Here is a 21,754-nt window from a genome sequence, read left to right on the forward strand (position 1 = left end):
TTCACAAACGCTTAAAGGAAATCAATCCTGAGAGGAAATTCTAGTTAAGTAAATAACGTGAAATAGCATCTGCCAGTGACCCAACGATATAGGACATCTGAGTACAAATGTAAAATGATCATTACTACCTTGTCATATCAATCCTCGTGTCAGCATGATTCATAACAAATCACAAATGATAACCTGTCCTTCCTACACAGTAAAGCATAAATGCATTTTCACAGTATCTAAGCCAAGCTAAAAGGATTCTAACGACCCCTCCAAACGAAGGAATGGTTTGTTCCTCATGTAAATCTCACCACAGCAATTGAGCATATCAAGCGAATTAACAGTATCAGCAAGGCGGCCCTCTGCCAATCACAGCGCAGCAAGCTGAAGCGTGACTGGCGGCTCTCCCCGTGTGCAACCACGGAGACACACTGGCTTTCCGAGAAGGGCAGGCAGCGGTTGGTGAACAGCACAGCTGGCTGAGAGAGTGTGGTATGCTACAGGTGCTGACCTAGCAGTCTGGTAGGCTTGCTTTTCTCTGTTCTATACTGTATCAGCATATTCTAGATAATGTATGGAATGCTGGCACCTAGGGAAACAAGAAAGACCTTGCACTTTTAAATAATATCCTTGTTGGTGATATTTTGATAAAATCATCACTCCTGCAACCAGCAGTTATTACCTATTTGGCCATATAATATCAGTCAATAAAAAAGCAATTAGGATTACAAGTGTTGTACATACATAAATTCTACACATCTGTGTATTCTCATAGTAAACAAATTATGAGAAGAACAAACACAGCCATCTGTTGAATGACGGTATTGTGTGCGTTAAATCGTGAGATCCGGCCTACGCTGGGAGATGGCATGAATTTATGCTGCTTCTGCTGACCACAGGGAATTCTTCCAGTGTGTCTGGCTGATTACTGCGCAATATGGTGATTTTGCACGGCACATGATTTACAAGACATGCAACACAGAGCAGGGACCAGGGAGTAGTTATGAAGACACGTAGAAATGTTAGACAGCTTTTTATTACTGTGTAATATGATTGCAACATCACAGAGAGGGAAATGTAGAGGCTACAGATGGGTACGGTGAGTAAAAACATGGTGAAAGAGAATGGAAAGTACAATGTAATGGAGGAGCTCAAAGCCTACTGTTTGGTTAATAATTACAGGGAATTATATTACATGTATGCAGTACAAAACAATCAAGAAATGGATAGGGAGGGAGGAATATGGCAATTGTGTTAGACAGTAATCAGACAGGAAATAAGAAAGACAGTTGATAATATCACAGCCAAGGATTGGGTTATTTGTGTAGTAATCACAAGAAGATTAAAGAGATATGATAATGCTCATCATCCGTCATCATATAAAAGAGACGGTGACTGGCAACAAGTTAGGTTGTGAAATAAGGGGTCGTACAATATAGCATTCAGTACCAGAGAAGCAAGCACTGTAAAGTGATAAATGTGAACGAGATAGGATCACAGCAGGGAAGGGAAGCACTGTACTGTGAAATGAGAAATTTGAATAAGATAGCTTTCATCTTTGCATCTTTGCAAAAAAATACAAAGAGGAATAGAAAGTGTTGTATGGTGAAATGGCAGAGTGAAATAGCGAAATTGAGGAACTGTACTGTGAAATGGCAAATTTGAATAAGATAAATGATTACTTTTATCAATTTTATCAAAGGAAGATGAGGTAATATACCATAAAATGGCAAATTTGAATAAGATAGCTTTATCAAAAGGAAGATGAAAAACTGTGCCACTAGATGGTAATTTTGAATAGGATAGCTTTATCCGAAGGGAGAGGATGCACTGTACAGTAAAATTTGAATAAGATGGCTAGCAGTCAGCTCTAGGGACAGATTGCAGTCTAGACTGCAAGGTTGCTTCACAATGATTTAGCACAAGGGACAGAGAACACCATATAATGGTCAACTTTGTTTTATAGAATTCAGCGGCAGGGACAAAAGATACCATGAAATGGCCACTTGAACAAGATGCAATTCAGCACCAGGGACAGGCAATAAGCAAAGAACCTATAGTATGAATAGTGTAGAAAAACAGAAGCATGCCCTACAGCAGAGGCATATGAGAACTGATGCTAAGTTATAAAGGCCAAATCCATTCAAGGGACAAATAACAAATATAATGGTATTTCATTCAGCAGCAGAGACAAAAGATACTGTCAAATGGCCGCTTGAACAAGATCTAATTCAGCACCAGGGACAGGTATAAGCTATAAATAGTGTGGAGAAGATAGAAGTGAGCCCTAGAGCAGGGGGATACAAGAACTGTTGCTTATGTAAAAGGTCAAAATCCATTCAAGCGAAACATAATACATATGATATGCAAGAAAAAACCTCCAACTGGAAGGACATGTAGTATTTTGAAAACAAAATAAAAGAAAGAAGAAAATGATGAAATGCACTAAAATAATAATCGATATCAAGCACAACACTCCCTTTTCTGAGAAAACAGTTTTCATGCCGACAATTCAGCACTAAAGACAGGAATACTGCAAATGTACCAGTTTGGTCAATAGCGTAGTACTATACTTATTATCAAAATAACCTAAAAGATACAGATGGACAGTATTCTGCACAAAGGACAAAAAAATATAACAGCTTGTTCCAGACATATTCGTAAGACTGTAAAAATGCAGGAGCTTTGAATTGAGAGTAAGAAAATATAACAGTCCACCCAACACCCATAGATGCTATTATAAGCCTTTAGCATGCAGAATCATGGACCAAAACAATGTAGTTATTACCCAGGGATAGGGCCTTTTTTAACAGCAGCACATGTGCTGGTCTATCCTTTTTTGTAAGTAAGGTGTTTGCAGGGAAATACACGTATGCATGTACAGTAAATTGTTTTGTGGGAAATAATTGATAATTTTAAGAAGACAAAATGCCAAATTTGCCAAGTTCATTTTTCATATGTTGAAACTAAATTGTGCAATTAATTAACCAGTATTCTGAGATACTCAAAATCTGAGGTCTGCTTCACATTTCAACACATCGCAACCTGTTGCAAAAGGTATAACGATTATGCATTAATGGGACATACTTATACATTTACCATTTTATAATATCGAGCGACCTGGCTATAAACCCTTGACACAAATACATAATGTAGGCGGTCACAGGTTTCAAATGGGCAAATAACTAACCCAACTGTCATTATCATTCTTACTTTAGTAGAACTGATATAACGGTACACTACTCTACACCTATCAAACTACCATTTGGACATAAATAATGCATACCCTGCACTTAAGGGGGATTGGGAGCATTACATATATGGGTGCTTTACTGTGATAAAATCTTTGCCCTTGAATGCAGCTAGAGAATCTATTGGCATCTATTCCCCCATCTGTACTGATTTAGCCCAGGGATCTAAACCGATTAAACCACAAGAAAAATCAATCATTGATCTAAGAGAATGACATGAACAAAATAGTATGACATATCGTCCTCTTGCAGTAAGAAATGAATATCAGAAAAAAATCAGAGACTGTTTACCTCAGTCTGCAACAAAGTGTAAAGAATTAGCAAAGAGATTTAAAGATTAACAAAAACTATAGAAGACAGAAACAAGGCAAAATAACAAAACAGACAATATGCACTAGTTGCTGACATGAAAACAACAAAGCAAATGTTTTTTAAGCTTTTATCCCCCAGTCACTCTTCTTTAATTTCCCCTAAGCCAACTCATCAGATTTTACTTTTTCACGATAGCCTTACAACTTACAAGCTTTTTGATTGATTTCTTTGTTGAAACATTCCTTGTGGGAAAAAAATCCTTATTTCAGGGTTAAGTCAAGTCAAGCAGAAAAACGTTGACCATCAATTATGCAAGAAGTCAATGTCAAGGGTAACTGAATAAGAGACGCTTACTTGGGAATCTTTTTATTTTTCAAATTTGAGGAACCTCAGCGATTGGTGAAGTCTTCAATGGTTAAAACTCAGAATTAAGTCATAGTTATCTTTTAAACTGTCTCAGACATGCAGCACAAATTAAGACATCCCAATCACACGTTTCTAAGACACTAGCACGCCTGATAGGGAGAGCTGTTGGGTCAGACACTGCGAGAATCCCAAGATAAGGCCTTCACTGACACCCTCCATTTATCAGTTTGAATAATTCATGCCCGTAAAGCTCTCGGGGGGCAGTATCATCTCTCCGCAGTATCCCCACAGACATCTCACGCTAATGATTCGCACTGCTTCAAGGTCAAGGGTCAGTCACAAGACTTTGGGGTTCAACTGAATGTCATTGGACAGAATCCAACACCTATTTTGAATGTTTGAAGCTTGGAATTTCCAGTCACATTCTGGTCAAAGAGATAATAAGAAGAGGTAAGATTCACATTTTGCTTCTTGATAATTTGTCCATAATTTTTAGGCTTCATAGGATGCACTCAAGGTCAAAGTCAAAAGATATTCAGGATAAAAAAAGAGAAGCAAGACATCAGTCTTAGCTTACCCCACCCCAAATAATGATGTCATACAGCACAGTGAAGTTTTTACAAATTAGATTGACATCAAACTTGTAGTGTTGTACTAGTTGTTGCTGTTTTTACAGAAAAGACCTTACAGTTAAACATATTCCCCAATATGTAAGAATCACATGATATCTTCTCTTTAGATAATGAAGCAAGACTCACCAGTATATACATTTGGTAGCTTTAATAGTTTCAATTTGTTGGTCAGAAATGCCAGTCAGGAGACACTTACGAAAGCACCTTTGCAGGCACACAAGATGGGCATGTAAGCTGGGTTTGCAGAACTTTCGTAATGACTCATGTCTTGTCACAGAAGCCAGGGTGACCATAACACTATTGTGCCACTAAAAGCCTGGAATGATGTGGTGCCTTTGGGAGCTCCATGTGTGCCATGCCTGCTAATGCTGGGACACTGACCTGTAGGTACATGTAGTTATCCCCAATACATATAGGCTGTGGATCCTACATGTATATCTCTAGGGACTAGGTAGGTAGGTACTAGTAGGTATATCTCTCTGGCTGATACAGCAAGAATACACCTATATTTGTCCCACAGCAACTCTGTCTTTGGAAGATAGTTACAGAGAAAAGTGGTAATTTGCTCCATATACCGCTGACAAAAACATTTGAGGTAACACGTTACCTTTACCTTTAACGCTGCTAAAACACTAGTACAGCAGCCCCATCATCTATGCCTAAAACATCTACATGCAGTTTGTATTGTCTGCAAGGTGACTTTGTTCAGTGATACTCTCCATAGGATTCCAATTCACAAGATAGATACAACTGGATTCAACAGTTCAATAACTTATTGATCACACTACCACTTTTATTGGAAGCTGTCCAGGCTAAATCCAAGAAGCCAAATATCTGTTCCTGAGAGATGTCAGTGTTTCCAATTATAATCACTTTGGTCGTGGAATATTGAAGGAAACCATGGCCATACATTATTTGAATACACTGGCATTTTGTTGGATCTTGTTCCTTACAATGCACGGGCCTCTTTATCTTGGCTGAGAATCAATCATGTTATTAAGTCCTGATTTCTTTTAAGATATGCTGTGACAAAACCCTTAAAACAATTTTCAAAAAACCATTGTTAACTAAGATGGAATCATATAATAAGACGAACACTATTGCAAGAACTGTACATTCAAAAATTGATTACATTATTTCAGCTGGAACTTAATGATGTTAACATCTCTGTGATACAAAATACTTTGCTCAAAATAAACCCTCAATGGTAAATCTAATACTGTTTTTCTTTAAACCAGCATCAGATTTCTCCAGACATAGTCCCAATACATGTACCTGAAAGAATCTTTAGAAAACTCCTGCTAAGTACGAAAAAGTATCAGATTTCCCTCAAGTTATACAGCGATGCTATTCAAACTTCAACTGGAACCAGACACATTACTGATAATGTCAAGTTCACAGCAGACAAAATTAAGTCCCTACAGAGGAAACTACTCAGCGCTAAAAGCTTTCTTCACAGCCAATACCATTATCACTTCTCAGATGATAGGACAGTAGATTGAATGGTTTCACTACTGTGCCGGCTCCGAGTCAAGGGTGATATTTTCGATCGTCTGACTTGACAGCCATTAGACGATGAATACTCTTCAGACAATGAACTATGAAAATAAAATTGCTCTCACTTGTAAGGTGATGAACGTAACGACCCAAACCATTAATGACAGACTTCAGGGATTTCAGGATCATAGCTAGATACTGAAAATTCAGTATTTTTTGCGAGGACTCATTTTCACTGTAGCAGGGGAAATAAGGTTTTTGCAGTTGAAACAATTCTGTAGTACAGAACCATGGAAAATCACATTTGTAAAGTCATGACTTCATGCTGGAAAATAGGCCAATGCAAAAATTAAACCAATACAAACACAGTATGTATAACTATAAGTAGAAATAAGACAAGGTTGTCAGTTTTGATAAAAAACATGAAGAATACATTTGTACCGGACAACTCTATCTGCATTGTATCAGAGGATCTTAATGCCGATGTGTTACAAAGTCCAGCACTCTTCGGTGACCTGCTGAAAAAATCCTGCATTTTCCTGAACTCTGCACAACCTCGTGGGATGTACCTGTCACTCCTTCATCTGCAAATCAATATCTCAGAACTCCGAGGTCATCTGATGGAAAACTCACATGATGGAAGTGCAAATTGCTCCACTGCCTACGATGAGAATTAGTGCTATCTCTGCACGTTTTGACATCTAGCCCATCTCGTGCCCTTGACATGAGTAATTTCACAGTGAATTATTTTATTCATGAAAAATTGCAGAGGGTTGGAATAGCGAAATTACTCTACAAAACTGGTTAGTTACAAACACTCATTCATAATCTGTGCATGCATCATTGCATGCAGACGGCTATCGTTTTGGGTAACATTTAACAACTTTAGTAACAATCTTTCTCCACAAATGTGTGAGTTGGCAAGAAAGCGCATCACAAATTTTGGAATTCTTATTGGATTGGAGATGTTTGGGATTTACATGTACAAAGACACCTAACAAAAGCGGTAACACTAAACAACTTTCGTAACAATCTTTCTTCATAAATGTGAGTTGGCAAGAAACCGCATCAAAAATTTGGAAATTCTTATTGGATTGGAGATTTACATGTACAAAGACACCTAACAAAAGCACTACCGCTACCAGCTTCTGAATCCCTGATACTAATAGTGTTAATACGCACTACAAGCTTAAGCTACAGGGGTCAATGAACTTTTCAGCTACACGTAGATGTTTACACACTGGAGAAAAAGCTGGTACAAGAATGAAAGTGGATATCATTGTATCTAATGGCTTTGATAATGTGTTCTTCAGACATTTCTGGTCAGCAAAAATGAAATTTCATACATGTGACTTGGTTTCAAATCTTCCAGATTATAATCTGGATGTTGCATTAGAATTGTATAAAATGAACTGCATCACTTGATAATATTCAATTCTTAATCATATAAAATATGCAATGTAAAATAAAGATAGCAAACGTGAATGTAACTTATTGTAAGACATGTGATGTAATGGAAAGCTGTTCAGCACCAAGGACAGCTTCTTCTTTTTGTAAAGAAAACATTCAAAAAGAAATACACCCAAACAATTAAACCTGAAAATCGTTTGTATGCTTGTAAATGCTTTCTGACATCACATTTAAGTCAATAGTTCATGTAGAACTTAAGTCAAACACTCAAGGGAGTAAGGAAAAGTTTATAATTATTGCTCTTGAGGAGCAGTCAAATCAAAAACCAATAGAATCAATAATAGACAAAAGGACTGATCAGTGACTAATTACAAAGTAATGCAAGTCATAACTGCTGCATTACAATGTTAAGAATCGCAAGTAGCTTTTCATGACTACATTTACATTCGGAAAACTCTTAATACCTCCACAAACTTGGATATATAGCATTTTAAAATGATGATGCAGTTGGAGGTACTACTTTTTTTACAGAAGAACGTCAGAAGTACTGAGGGGTTGGAACATATTGATTCTGCATGATAAAGCGCCAATTTAGTCCATTTAGACTATCCACGGCAATGAGGTTAATGATCCATTACAAAATACTCTTTTAGCCAGGTAATTCCTTAGTAATTACCAACAAAGTGATGTAATGGGACTTCGTAGGAAACAAAATGAGGATGATACTAATGACAGGAAGGGTATGTACACTTGGTGGGGGGGGGGGTCATTGTCTCCTGGCAACTGTAATACTGTAAATCATGAAATATCTGTAGATTTTTTTAACAGTGAACTCTTGCTGTACACTTATTGCACTGCAAACATACAATTGTATGCTCAGTCTTCCTTTACGTTGCAACAGTAAGTAGCTTCAACCATGAATTTGAAACACTGCAAACGCCTACTATCCCCTAGCAAGCTACCGTGAATTAAATTCCCCGCAAACTTGAAACAATCTACAATATTGATTAATCTTTCTAGCTAGCTGTAGCTGTGGTAGGTCTGTAAATAACTGCCATTTCCTTCTCACTACACTCTTTCATTTAACATTATGTCATTACTGACAAAACAGGCGGAAACAAACCATGCTTTACATGTTCAATTCCATGTATTTGCATTGCATGAAATATCCACTGTCAGAAAGCAGCAATTTGCAAGCAAAGAGTAAATGGTAGGTAAGACTTGGGACTCTGCAATTTAGTACATCCAGATCAGAGACTGGGTGCAGTGACATGAATCATCAATTGGAGTCAACATGTGATGCATTTTGAAAAAAAACAATTTCTCCATTTCTCATGGAGATAGTAACTGTCATGATCTTCAGGCTTTGTTGAAATATACATATTTAACATGTTGCCTCTCATGAAGAAGCTCATATCTACATTTCATGCTTGTCAGCCTGTACATATTGATCAAGCATAATCATATATCATAAATGTAACATGTAGCTAGTCTTAACAGGAGATGTCTTCTGAGACATAAGTAGCTTCAAAATTGCATTGCAACACCAAGACATACACAAAATTGCATTGCAACACCAAAATTCCTAAAATCCGGCAGCAGCCATACAATTTATAGCATAATTTCACTGCCGATTGCAGTTAATTTCATTCTCAAACTGGTAATTTTGACAAGAGGGATTTCTTACATTGTAATTTGTACTGTTAGCTACTTCCTCAACATATTAATAGCCCTAATGTACATGTTTCTGTGCCAAAAACGAAGGGTACATTTTGTATATTATTAAGTACATACTATACTATTAGAGTCTGTGTGCATGAAAGCTTTCCTTGCAGTGAAACACATGTGCTAATGGAGGTTATAACTCTTTAAATCGAAGAGGAAAGTCCATATTCTTGTTTACTGAGAACAGGCCAGGGTTTGACATTCATTTTAAAGACTAATGACTTGATGCAATGGTGCATCTTACCTATAGATTTAGGTGTACAGATAAAAGTTTGAGTGCTCATCATAATGTAAAGTAGCATTTCAGCTAAACTAAATTACAAACTTACGGCTTCTCTTCATGATCAGAAGTTGAATCTAAAATTAACTCTTAATTTTAACAAGGGATACAGAAAGGTTTTATTATTGTTGGTGACACTTAAATGTCTGGAATATGCTATGTATACTAGTGTGCAATAGTACCTTTATGCACATATCCCTACATAAACATCCAGGTGCACCCAGAGTAAAAAATTATATTAGGTCCACAGCTCCATGTTTTGGCGCACAAAAGTGCACAATCATGCACCCAGTATTTCCTGCGCTGGAGAGGCATTGTATAGAGATTGTTCTTCGGAAAAGGCTGGCCTGGCTCCAAGAACGGGATACACAGAGGCAGACGGCATGGCGAAGGAGATGTGAACACTTGATTCCGCTGCTAATGAGGTTTTAACACTTCAGCAGTCAGGAGGATTCACACACTTCAGCGAGGAGGTTTGTTCTAAACTATGGTACGTGCCCTGAAAAACTAACTATCTGCGGGACGAGGAAAGTAGAGAGGTCGTGTCTAGATTTACCAAAAAGGTCTAGAACCAGTGGACACTGCTCTAGTGAAATCAAGATAGAATTGACTGAATAGACAGGCTGTTTCTCTACCTGTAAATGAACCGTTTGACAAAGCAAAGACAAGTCCAAGGACTATGTACAAACTTGTAGATCCGTTGCTGACGTCACACCTCATTTCAGGTGACGTGACTTAAGCTCCGGGTCATTTCAACTTGAGAAAGATCAGAAGACTGATCGAAAGCTTTTTGGTGAGCGCTTACGTTGCTTTACTTTGTGTAAAGAAATAGCATATAAAATCTCTACAATGTCACAGATGAACTTTTATTCGAATGTAATAATTTAGTAACGTTATATTCATTCAGGTTTTTTTCCTTGAACACCATTAGCAAATGAGCATAGCTAAAATTTCATTTAAATTTCATGATCATACCTGTATCTCATAGCAAAATTAAAAATATGAATACAAACTATCCTAGAGTTCTTTCAAACGCTGCCAGTATCCAAGGACGTTGTATTGATGATGACGTCCTTGCAGTATCTAATAACTCTAAACAGTAATGAGATTTTTATCATCGTAAAGAAGTATTCTACTCCTGGCCACTTGATTTAATCATACCCAAAGCTGATTTCTAGGAACTCACATGAAATGTGATAAGCTGAATGCTCAAAATGCACGCAGGAGCATCATCTTTTGCTTTAATCAATTACTGAAGATGTGACATGGTTCATGATCAGAGTCTCCAAAATTGCCACACCAACTTTCCAACGTGCTTGTCTCTAAGACAAATTTCTTAACAGATAAAACACTCTTGTTATAGACCAGTCAGTTTAGAGTGTTATCTCACAACGGCATACAATATAGCTGGGAGTGCAAAATTGGTTGTATATGGACAACATCACCCGTCCTACAGACGTCATGCATAGAAATTGGCTATAAAATAAGAAACACACATATTTTACAGCTATCATTTCTTAATCTTATGAGAACACTTCATTTTGTGCAATTCTTCAAAGAACTCACTCATTTATGGATATGGTAACATGCATGTGCACAATCATGTATATGTACAATTGTACTATGTTATTTAGTACATGGAGCATTGCAAAGGATGTCTTGCATTTAGGGGACAAAACAGTGTCAAACCTACAAGAACATGGATGTCATCCAAAAAAGCAAGTTTGCATGGCCTTTGCCTTAAACATTGATGGTGAAATTGCATGTCAGTTTCACAAATCCTGCCTCTCGCTGCAATTTCAACCTCCAGAAATTACGAACGAGCAACCTACATATTAGCTGTTATTGCCCCCACACTGAGCCTGGACATTAATTCTGTCAGCAGCCAGCAATTTGAAGCTAACGGAATATTCACTAAAGGCAAAGACGGACAGTACCCAGCTGGGCAGTTAGGCCCAGCTGTGAATCCCCAGCGACCAATTGGACAAGATTGCTTGCTCGTTTTACATGGTCCATGCAGCTATATGTCACCCAAAGTGACATGGAATGGTAGCAGTAACCGATCACCTGTTGATTAACTGGCACTATCAGAAACTGAAGCTTTCACTCACCTTAACTTTACTTGCATCATATATATATTTTTAAATTTAGACTTTGATGGAAAATAGATCTTTTATAAGACTTAGTGCTTGTTCATAAATGGACGACCAGTGTGGCAAAAGCTGCATGTACGTTTCGTTGTTTTACACATCCATCATATTAAAGGTTAATTTAAAGTTTTTCCCACACTTTCACTGTATAGGGAAGTGCCCATGTAGCCCATGGGTCACACAATTGTCCAGGCACTACAGTACTATAGTGTCTACCAATAGTGGCATTTAAATTGAGAGATCATACAATGTACATGTAGGTCAAGTTTCCTAGTTCTTCAATACAATATAGAAATCGACTCAATATGAAAAAGAGTCTCATTTTACTTTCAGGTGCACTCTGACAGCATTCAGTTCGTTCATTCATTCAGACCCTTGCAGTGCTCAAGGCACCTCCTCGAACACGAGACCCCCAGTTTACATCCCATCTGAAAAACGGATGCAGACCGAGATATCCCCACCCAACCCACGATTGAATTGGGGTCTCCCAGTTAGTAACTTATTGGAACCAGGCGCTCAACCGTGAGGCTGCCACCAGTTGAGCTACATGTACATCCCTACCCTGCTACTCTCTAGTATATTTTCTCCAACTGTACTTTGCCCTCTGAGCGTCCTCACATTACAGACTTTTGGGAAATGTCAGAGAGGACATTACCGTAAATTGCCACTGCCCTGACCAACAATTCCTGCCCAGAGGACGCCTTGATTCATCTGTACGGTCCTTTCTGAACTTTCCCTGCTCACAAGTTTAACCCCGTGACATTTCGGTGCATGCCCCACTGCAACCATTTCAGGACATTAAGATGTCAAAGACTCTTGGCGGGTTGATGATAAATCATTGAGGGTTTCTCTCTATCACACTGTGAGGAGTGATCACATTAATGGGCAATCTACAGCCTCAGCAAAGCACCTTGAGAATACTTAATTACGTAACAAACCAACATAAGATGTTGCAAGTGTTCAACTGACATATTTTATAAAAGGTAAACGTACACGTAAAGGTTATCCCATAGCAATTTTCAGGCTGTAGGGGCAGTGGGTTGGGGCCATCCCACATATTTGTAGAAAATTGCAACTTCAAAGTTCAAGTTTTCACTAATGACAAAAAAGTTTCATGGGATTGTATATGTGGGAAAACCACTTTGAAAAAGAATTGACAGGTAAGACACAAGTATGATGATTCAAATGAGGCAATTGATCATTTGCTAAAAGAGCGGGAAAACAGACCAAAAATTCATAGCCTCAGAAAAAGTAACATCAGCATTTTCAATTTCATCCTTTCTTCTCTCAATGCTTTCTGGACTATTCCTTACCATGGGAATTTATACCAAGTTCCCAACCCATTATAAAATCATCAGGGCCAGGGGTCTATCTCTTATATAAGAAGACCAGGTGTGCCCTTAACTCAGGATCAATAGCCCCTTCAAAACTGGCAGCTTGGGGATAATTGGACTTATCGAATTTGCAGATACCATCTTTTTATTATTTCCGTGGCAGAGGTCATGTGCAAATTGTTGCAGCGGGTGCAAGAAAATAACCATAAATCAGGATAATCTGGATTTATTAAGAATCAATAGCCATGACCACTGAACAATCTATAGCATAAATAAGCAATGCCAACTTTTTTCTGGTACAGTGGCAGTATGAACTAGAAAGGCCGTCATTTGCCCCTGAGCAAATACAGCATGTTTCGCCCATATATACTCCTCCTCATGCAATAAGTGGGCTGTCCCAAAATAACACCTGGGCAAATCGAAATATTAACTGCATGTAGGAAGGCAACATTTGCGAGAGCATCATACTTTGCCAATCTTCCTCCCGATGCATAAATTGACTGTTCCAAAATTACCCGTTCAAAAAAATTCTCTCTACAAGTTCTGCGAGACCCCAAGAGCTTCTTACTGCAAATGCTTGCGTGTTTACCTGCAACATGACCTCAGGTAACCTGAAAAGAACACATGTTTTTTGGCCAGCAGCAAGTGGAACGCCCGGAACCTTAGATAGAACATTGATTCTTAGATAGAACATGGAACGGGGACAGCACTTTTGACCTGTTTTTGGTCTGAAAATGGGTCCAAAAGTCCCCAAAACGAAGCATTTTGAAGTGATGTACACCAGAAATATCATTGAATTCCTGTAGGGACATGTTCAAGGCACCCTTGTATCGAATTCCAGGTCATTTGCTTGTAATACCAGGGCACAGGAGCCCAAAATGTAAAAATTGTCTAAAAATGCCCCCCAAAACCTCCATAAAAATGTTTTTAAGGCCTGTTTCGAAAAAAAAATAAAAATCGCCTAAGGGTATTTGCCATCTTTACCTCCATGCCAAATTGCAGGTCAGTTAGTTAAAAAATGGCGGCCGAATCCATTTGAAGATATGGCAGGAGGAGGAGGAGAAGAAGAAGAACGTGAACAAAAACAATATGTTGAGCCCATACCTATGGGCTCAACATAACTAGAAAGGTCGTCATTTGCCCCTGAGCAAATACAGCATGTTTAGCCATACTCCTCCCCATGCATGAAGTGGGCTGTCCCAAAATAACACCTGGGCAAATCGAAATATTAACTGCATGTAGAAAGGCAACATTTGCGAGAGCATCATACTTCGCCAATATCCCTCCCGATGCATAAATTGACTGCTCCAAAATCACCCGTGCAAAAAATTCTCCCTACAAGTTCTGCGAGACCCCAAGAGCTTCTTACTGCAAAGGCTTGCGTGTGTTCCTGCAATATGACCTCAGGTGACCTACATAGAACATGTGTTCTTTGGTCAGTAGCAAATGGAATGCCAGGATTCTTAGATAGATCATGGATTCCTTGGCCAGCAGCAAATAGAACATGGAACGGGGATACCACTTTTGGCCTGTTTTTGGTCTGAAAATGGGTCCAATAGTCCCCAAAATGAAGAATCTTGAAGTGATGTACACCAGAAATGTGATTGAAGTCCTGTAGGGACATGTTCAAGGCACCCTTGTACCGAATTTCAGATCACTTGCTTGCAATACCAGGGCACAGGAGCCCAAAATGTAAAAAATTGTCTAAAAATGCCCCAAAAAACCTCAATAATAATGATTTTAAGGCCTGTTTCAACAAAATTGAAAAATCATCTGGGGGTTTTTGCCATCTTTACCTACATGCCAAATTTCAGGTCGTTTGGCCCAAAAATGACGGAGTAGATTCCATTTGAAGATTTGTCAGGAGAAGAAGAAGAACATGCACAAAAACAATATGTTGAGCCATACTAGGTATGGCTAAACATAATAACCAAAATACTAAATAGATAATCTGAAAGAGGCTTTTATTCATTTATTTTGATTTACCACATTTTGTGGAAGGATTGACATAACAGGTGAACTATCACCTTTTCAAGACGTCATCCCAGACCGGACTGTAAGATTTGGACCATCGCACACCGGGGCATGCCCCTAATCTTTTTCGAAAGGTGTGGTGGGTTCTTTAACGTGCACGGGGTGTGGCTCTCCCCAAACACGGGGCCTCCATTTAACGTCCTATCCGAGGGACGTCCCTAACCCTAGATGAGCTAGGTACTCATTTACACCTGAGTGAAGTGAGGAAAGTCGTGTTAAGTGCCTTTCCCAAGGGCACAACGTCGGGGCGCAAGTTCGGACATGTCTCTGGGCACAACCTGGGATTAGATCCCGGGTCCCATTGTCTGATAAAACTACAACAATACAGGAATAAATAAAATAAAACAGGCACCTGTTTTCTTTCAAGGTTTCAGATTACTTTAGGTTACATAACATAACATCTTGTGGCCATTGGGAGAGTAATAATATATAATGACTGCAACAGTACTGCAACAGTAATTTGACAAGGACTAAATTTCCAGACTGACGCACAGAACAGAAACATTGACGCAAATCCTGTTGAATCATTCAGCTAGTTGCTGGGGAGTCAAACGCTACCAGGAGCAGTAACACATATCCTTGAACTTCAAGTTCCCAGGAAAAAAACTATGTTGATTGCTGGTCTAGGTAACGAGAGAACAGTATTGAAAGGTTGACGCAAATCCTATTGCATCATTCCGCTGGTTGCTAAGAAGTTAAGTGCTGTCTGGAACAGCAAAATACACCCTTGAACTTGAAACTTCCAGGATAAAAACCATAATTTCAAAATTGTTATGACTAGAGTACTGTTGTTATGTCATCAGTTGTCAAATGACGTAAATGTCATGAACACTGGGAGTAAGTACAACGTTGTAGAAAGCCAATATTAATAGTCCCACAATTCGTCAATGAAGGAAGAATATTGCATCAGATAATTCCAAGCATATTGTACAAAAATAACATGAATAACTAAAGCAAGACGGCCGAAAAAAATGTAAGGTGCATTTTTTGAAGTTGGCATGTATGGCTCAACAATAACATGTAACTTTTGAGTAAAAAAAACAACAGGTAACAACCAAAAAAAGGTAAACATTTGCTTGGTGGTCACAGATCTTGTATTTTCAAATCCAGTCATGCTGATGAGAAGTCATAGCCTGGAAAACCAGACTTCAGAACACTAAATCTAATCAGTTTGAATACAGTCTTCTGAATCCTTTGGTCTATCAGCATCATGCTGAAAATGTAGCTTAAAAATACTTTTTACCAGGCTACTGTTGTTATAGCAATGCATGAGGCATGAGGAGGAATGACCAGTAGACAATTTGTTTCCAAATTAATCATTAATACTGCAATTCACTTTATCTTCACGGTAATAAAATTTCACGGTTTCAGGTTGAGTAAAAATATTTTTTACCAGGCTACTGTTATTATAGCAATGCAGGAGACAGTGAGAGGAATGACCAGTAGACAATTTGTTTCCAAATTAATCGTTAATAGTCTACGTGTAGCCTGAACTGTAACCAAGTTACACGGATGATGCTTGTGGTCATCTTGATTTGATAATCGGGTCATAATACAGGGAGGGGATTGTGTTAGGCCAACTGCATGGATGAGTATAATTTGTTATTGATGTATCCATGGTTTTCAAGCCACACTCAATATTCTAACAAGATCTTCATCTTTGTTCTTTTGTTGGCACCTACATAATAGCAGGATTCTTAGAACATTTCTGACTTGTACTTTGTAGTACATCAGGAAATATTTTCATTTTCTTCTACCTGCATCAGAAAGTTTCTGCTATGATGATGTTTCTTTATTGTATCTCCTTCCGATGTTGATGGCTGATTCCTGACCTAAAGGTCAATAGATGATGATTGCCGGTCCAGATAGTTATAGATCAGTCAATTTTTTTCAAGCCTTCGATTTTCGATGAGAACAATCTGATATCCAGTTTAATGTATGGCATTTTGTTCAATACTCTTCTTTCAGGGGCTTCATTTTCAACATAGTGACATTCCTATTTGTGCATAAATCCCCTGCCCATGACAAAATTTAAGAGGGACTTTATCACTAATAAATGCGGCTATCTTCTTTTTCTTCTCCGTCCCTTGTCATCATAAATGTAGACAGTCGGTATATCATGTTGTATATTTGTACATGTTAAGTCTTACTCTCAGATATTGTTTATCTGGCTGTCTAATTGTCATGAACATAATAAAGTATGTTAAATGCTTAACTGTGTACTTGTGGATCTAAATAAATGCAACACAGAGGTTTTAGATGCTTTGGCCCACCTTTCATGTTTTGCTTTTCTCTATCATATTCTCCAGGTGAGTTAGCCAGCAGGACTTCTGACGTTCCCATGGCAACCAATGATATCTACTGTTAGTCACGTCCCCACCTGTCACAACAGTAGAACAACATCTCAGCAGGAACCGCCTGCAACTGACATTTGTCAGCTTTCACCCTGAGGTTTCCCTGGAAACCGGCGAAACACATGCCCAGCTTTCCCTGACACATCGAACCAAGGAACATCTGGAGGCTCTGACCCCCATAGGAAGGGCGTGTGTGGAGAACTGGAGAGGGAGAGTATAGCAGACTGAAGTGGTAGTAAAGCGACTGTCAGAATGAGCTCGTCTGAGGACTTACGCGTCAAGCAGATCATGGCGATCACGCTCAAGACCGCCAAAGCCGGGATGGCACGTCTGAGAGGCGCCGACTTCGCGCCCACCATCGGACTCGGCTTGAACAAGGCTGGCTTCAAAGCCGTGCTCTTGACCAGCATACCGTCAAACGTCACGGTGATCTCAGAGTACGAGATCAGGACTGTCCGGCATAAGATTGGAGACGCATACGAGTACAAGGTAGACTATGCGGACATCTTGATCCATCCGAAAGCTGAGAAGGACGGCTACGGGAGTACGAGCGACGATCCTCTTTCTAGTGAAGAGGACACGACAAAGGACTCCCCGAAAAATGATAACCTTGGCCTCCAGTCCCCCAGCGGACCTGGGCTAATGCGAGAACTGGTGCTGGAAGACCCGAAACCCAAGCCTATCCGGACGGAAAGCAGTGACGATGGGGATGAGGAGATAGAGAAGGCGGTCGCGCCCGTCCTCATCCCTCCGTCCATACAGCTGGAGAACAGGCTGCCCACCATACCGCTCCTGGACGTGCCCTGGGCCATCGTCATCCACATCTCCTACATTCCTGCCGGGTTCGCCCGCCTGGGGTTCGACCCTCCCCCTGGTCACATCAACCGCGACACCGGGAAACGGTTCGGTCCGGCCAACTACAGCGACCGCTGCTACCTGCAGGCTAACGCAGAGACGCTCACACATATGAGCCCGAAGGAGCTGATGGAGGTGGAGTTCCAAGACCAGAAGAGAGGGATCATCAAGGTCAAAGACAAGCGGAACATGACCTTTGAGAAGGCCGTCAGCCATGCTCGGAAGCTCCGTGTGGCCAAGGAGATCCCAGTGTATGCCTTTGCTGTGGTGGGCATCGGCCCCAAACTGGCCAAGGCCAAGTGGAAGCGAGAGGTGGCTCGCCGACCCCAGGACAACACAGAGAGCAGCTGACTTGTCACCTGCTACAGCCAGCCGGCGGGTCAGAATGACAACGACAACGCTGCCCCAAACGTCGAGTCTGATGACATCAATGTCAACATCAATGTTCAGAAGGACGACAACATCATTGAGCAAAGGGACAGTATTAACTGTCGTATATGTAGGATTCTCTAAACTGTGTGGTTTGAGTTGACTGCAGTGCTGCCGTATTACACCAGGGGGCAGTTGTAATGGCTACCCAAGACAGATACAGTTCTCTAGAACTAAAATGGGACTCACTATTATCGTGGAAGTGTGGTCTTTATAGGACAACTGTCAACGATACTTGGAGTTAGATTTGCAGAATTCGAGTAACAAGTTGTTTGATGGTGACTGTATTTTGAATTCTATGGTGTCTTTCTTTGATTCACTTGTCATGAGAAACTGGAGAACCTACAATGTAAGAAACAGATGTGTGGAACATGTATGACAGGATCCCCAAGAAAAACATTTCAATTTGTGCATAGATTTTATTACTGTGGAAATATTTGAGCAGAAAATTCAGAATGACTGTAAGACGGTCTTGTTAAAAACTTGATTTTGCTGTGAATGTCTCTGGTAACGATACTGTAATATAATTCCTAAAAGGATGTATGATGGAAGTACACTGTAATACAGAGGTAACAAAATTGGTCTACACACTCTACTGTAGAAACATGTTTTTAAGAGGATTCTGTCAGAATATTCCTTCATCTTGATACATGTACACCCAACTACTACTACTAGTGCAAATGGTCAGTACTGACCAATGGAGGCGATAGAGAACATACAGGTACATTGTACATGTACATTCCACACGTATACAATGTAAATGTTAACATACAGCACTTGTTATTACTGTATTACTATTACTTTGACTTTGAAAGCTTGAGGACAGGTACAATTACAATTTTCTGACTTGCCAGTTTCAGAGAGATTTCATAGATGTACATGTAAATAGTGGATTTCTTTCAGTGGATGCAGGAATGTAGAATTCTACACAATAATGAAAGTTTCAACATTCCACTTGATAAACAATCAAAGTAAGTGACAGGGCTTATGAATCTTTGGGAAGAGCGTGACCATACTGACTTGTACCAATAATCAACCAATGACTTTGAATGTATATAAATCAACCATACATCTGGAATTGATGTATACAAGAAATGATAACAAGAAACCAGTTTGTAATTTGTAAAAAAAACATACCGTGGTATTAGAAATCTGTGTACTTAGATTGAAGGATAATACCAAGGTCAAGTTACTGTTAATAGTTCATTTGTATGGTGAGGAGTCAAGTGACAAAGTTACTTGTACACATGTATCAGAATGTGCCTGTAAAAATGTTTATCGAAAAAGTCTTAACTGTTCTTTTAGAAGATGTACAGTTAAAATACAGTAGAAATTTTTCCTTTCTTGTCAACTTAGATGACAATGCAGTGCATATGTATCCTAAGAATCTTAAATATATGACAACATCAATATCTCCATACATAACATGATATTGACACTAACAAGAGATAATCACACTTTTTCTGATGAAGCTCTGTTTTTGGCAATGTTTGATATTTCAAACTTACTAACGCTCACAACAGTGTGACATTGACTATTACTGATTCAAGCTGGACACATACAATTTGTACATCAAAAGAAGACAAACTGAAACTTTATGCTTCAGCGCATGTAAAGAAAAATCAATGAATGTGCTTTTAAACCTGAGAAAAAAACATCGTACTTGTAGGATGCACAACTGCCATTTTGTTCGGTTGTTTTATTCAAATGCAGACAACCATGTTAGAGTGGTTTAACATTCACTGCAACTTTAGTATCCATAAAGCACGGTTTCCATTACCAAACAGGCCATCAGGAGAGTCGTTTGATTAAGCAAGAGACTAGTATGAGGACAGGTCTTGCATATAGACCATCGTCAACAAGGTTTATAAGAACTCATTGACAAGTATAATACTCAAATTTCATATGTCAACTTTGCCAGTTTTAAACAGAGATTTTCCTATCTCTTGTCAGTCCTGAAAATGGAAACCCTGCTACAAAATCGACTTTCTTTCAAATTTGGTATTTTCATAAATGTAATGTTTCTACAATTGTGATGGAACACAATGCTGTCATTGCTGTGAATGATATTGTGTAGAACATATGTTTACATTACTTAACCCAAGAGTCATTTTGCACATCTACTTAAGTAGCATTAAATGCTGTTCACCCAGTATCTGGCTATTCAACTTTTTGTGAATTCTTTGTCTGTGCACTCTTATAAATACATGTATTAACAGTGTCTTAAAGTTAAAAGAAAAAATCTGTATTTCCCTGTCCCTGTACAAGGGCTAGGAAGATATGATTATATTTAAGTACATATACAGATACTTTTCCTTCAAAAATTTGCCTTTGAACATAACATTTTCAAGGCTATATGAAAAGAAACCACAACTGCTATTGCCCTTCGTTTAAGTCTACCATGCAACATAGATAGAACTCGATTGACACTAAACCTTGCAAAGTACATGCACCCCCTCTCATCACTGTGTGTAAAGAGACTAAGGTGGCATTTTTACATATTTGGCAGATCTCCATCCAATAGACCAGGAAAGCATGTCCTAGGAGGACATAAAAGGACACACATACACAGAACCTAGCTTATCATTGATCTATCAACTTCAAAGGGAATGCATGTAATGGAAATGCCTTGGGGAATAACAAGTTGGCATGAGCAGACAGGAAATCTGACTAAATGTTTCGCACTGCTACACCCATACACATGTAGATAAGATAGCATAGCTTTCATGTTTCAGTTTCTACTTTAATAACTCCACAGGGAACCGTTAGACCGCCACATTAAAAAAAAAACAGCATTATCTGTCTTCTCAAAGTTTTAAACCGTTAAGTCTTAAGGCTTAGTGTCAGATGCACAGGTGACACCCCTATGGTACAGGTATGTTGTTCAGATATTACACTTTGTATGTTGATACATCAACTTGATATACAGTATGTAGAAAGGCGCACACATCCATGTATGTGTGCAAAATATATGTGAACATGTGAGTCTGTAAACAAACAGATGGGTCTGAAGCACCTCCTGATGGCCCAAATGATTACTGCAGCTATACACATTGAAACAAAATTACCAGACCTCTTTACAAAAACCTTTTTTTTTCTAAAAAAACTAGAACAGAAATTTGTATAACGCATTGTTG

At 39.0% G+C, this 21,754-nt stretch overlaps 2 protein-coding genes across 3 annotated transcripts in view; one reads left to right on the forward strand and one right to left on the reverse strand.

The window, feature by feature from the left end:
- LOC136431565 (chromatin assembly factor 1 subunit B-like) overlaps nucleotides 1-21,754 on the reverse strand; it is a 48,903-nt gene that overhangs the window by 25,510 nt on the left and 1,639 nt on the right. The window lies entirely within an intron of this gene.
- Nucleotides 372-20,785, forward strand: LOC136431591 (uncharacterized). Its single transcript, XM_066422941.1, has 2 exons — nucleotides 372-510; nucleotides 17,289-20,785. The coding sequence occupies exon 2, from the start codon at nucleotides 17,586-17,588 to the stop codon at nucleotides 18,537-18,539; it is 954 nt and encodes a 317-aa protein (XP_066279038.1). The 5' UTR covers nucleotides 372-510; nucleotides 17,289-17,585; the 3' UTR covers nucleotides 18,540-20,785.

This window comes from Branchiostoma lanceolatum, chromosome 1 (genome assembly GCF_035083965.1).
Source record: "Branchiostoma lanceolatum isolate klBraLanc5 chromosome 1, klBraLanc5.hap2, whole genome shotgun sequence".
Classification (NCBI taxonomy): domain Eukaryota; kingdom Metazoa; phylum Chordata; class Leptocardii; order Amphioxiformes; family Branchiostomatidae; genus Branchiostoma; species Branchiostoma lanceolatum.

Excerpts from the sequence above, each read along its gene's own strand:
- LOC136431591 (XM_066422941.1), top strand. The coding sequence starts at position 17,586 with ATGAGCTCGTCTGAGGACTTACGCGTCAAGCAGATCATGGCGATCACG.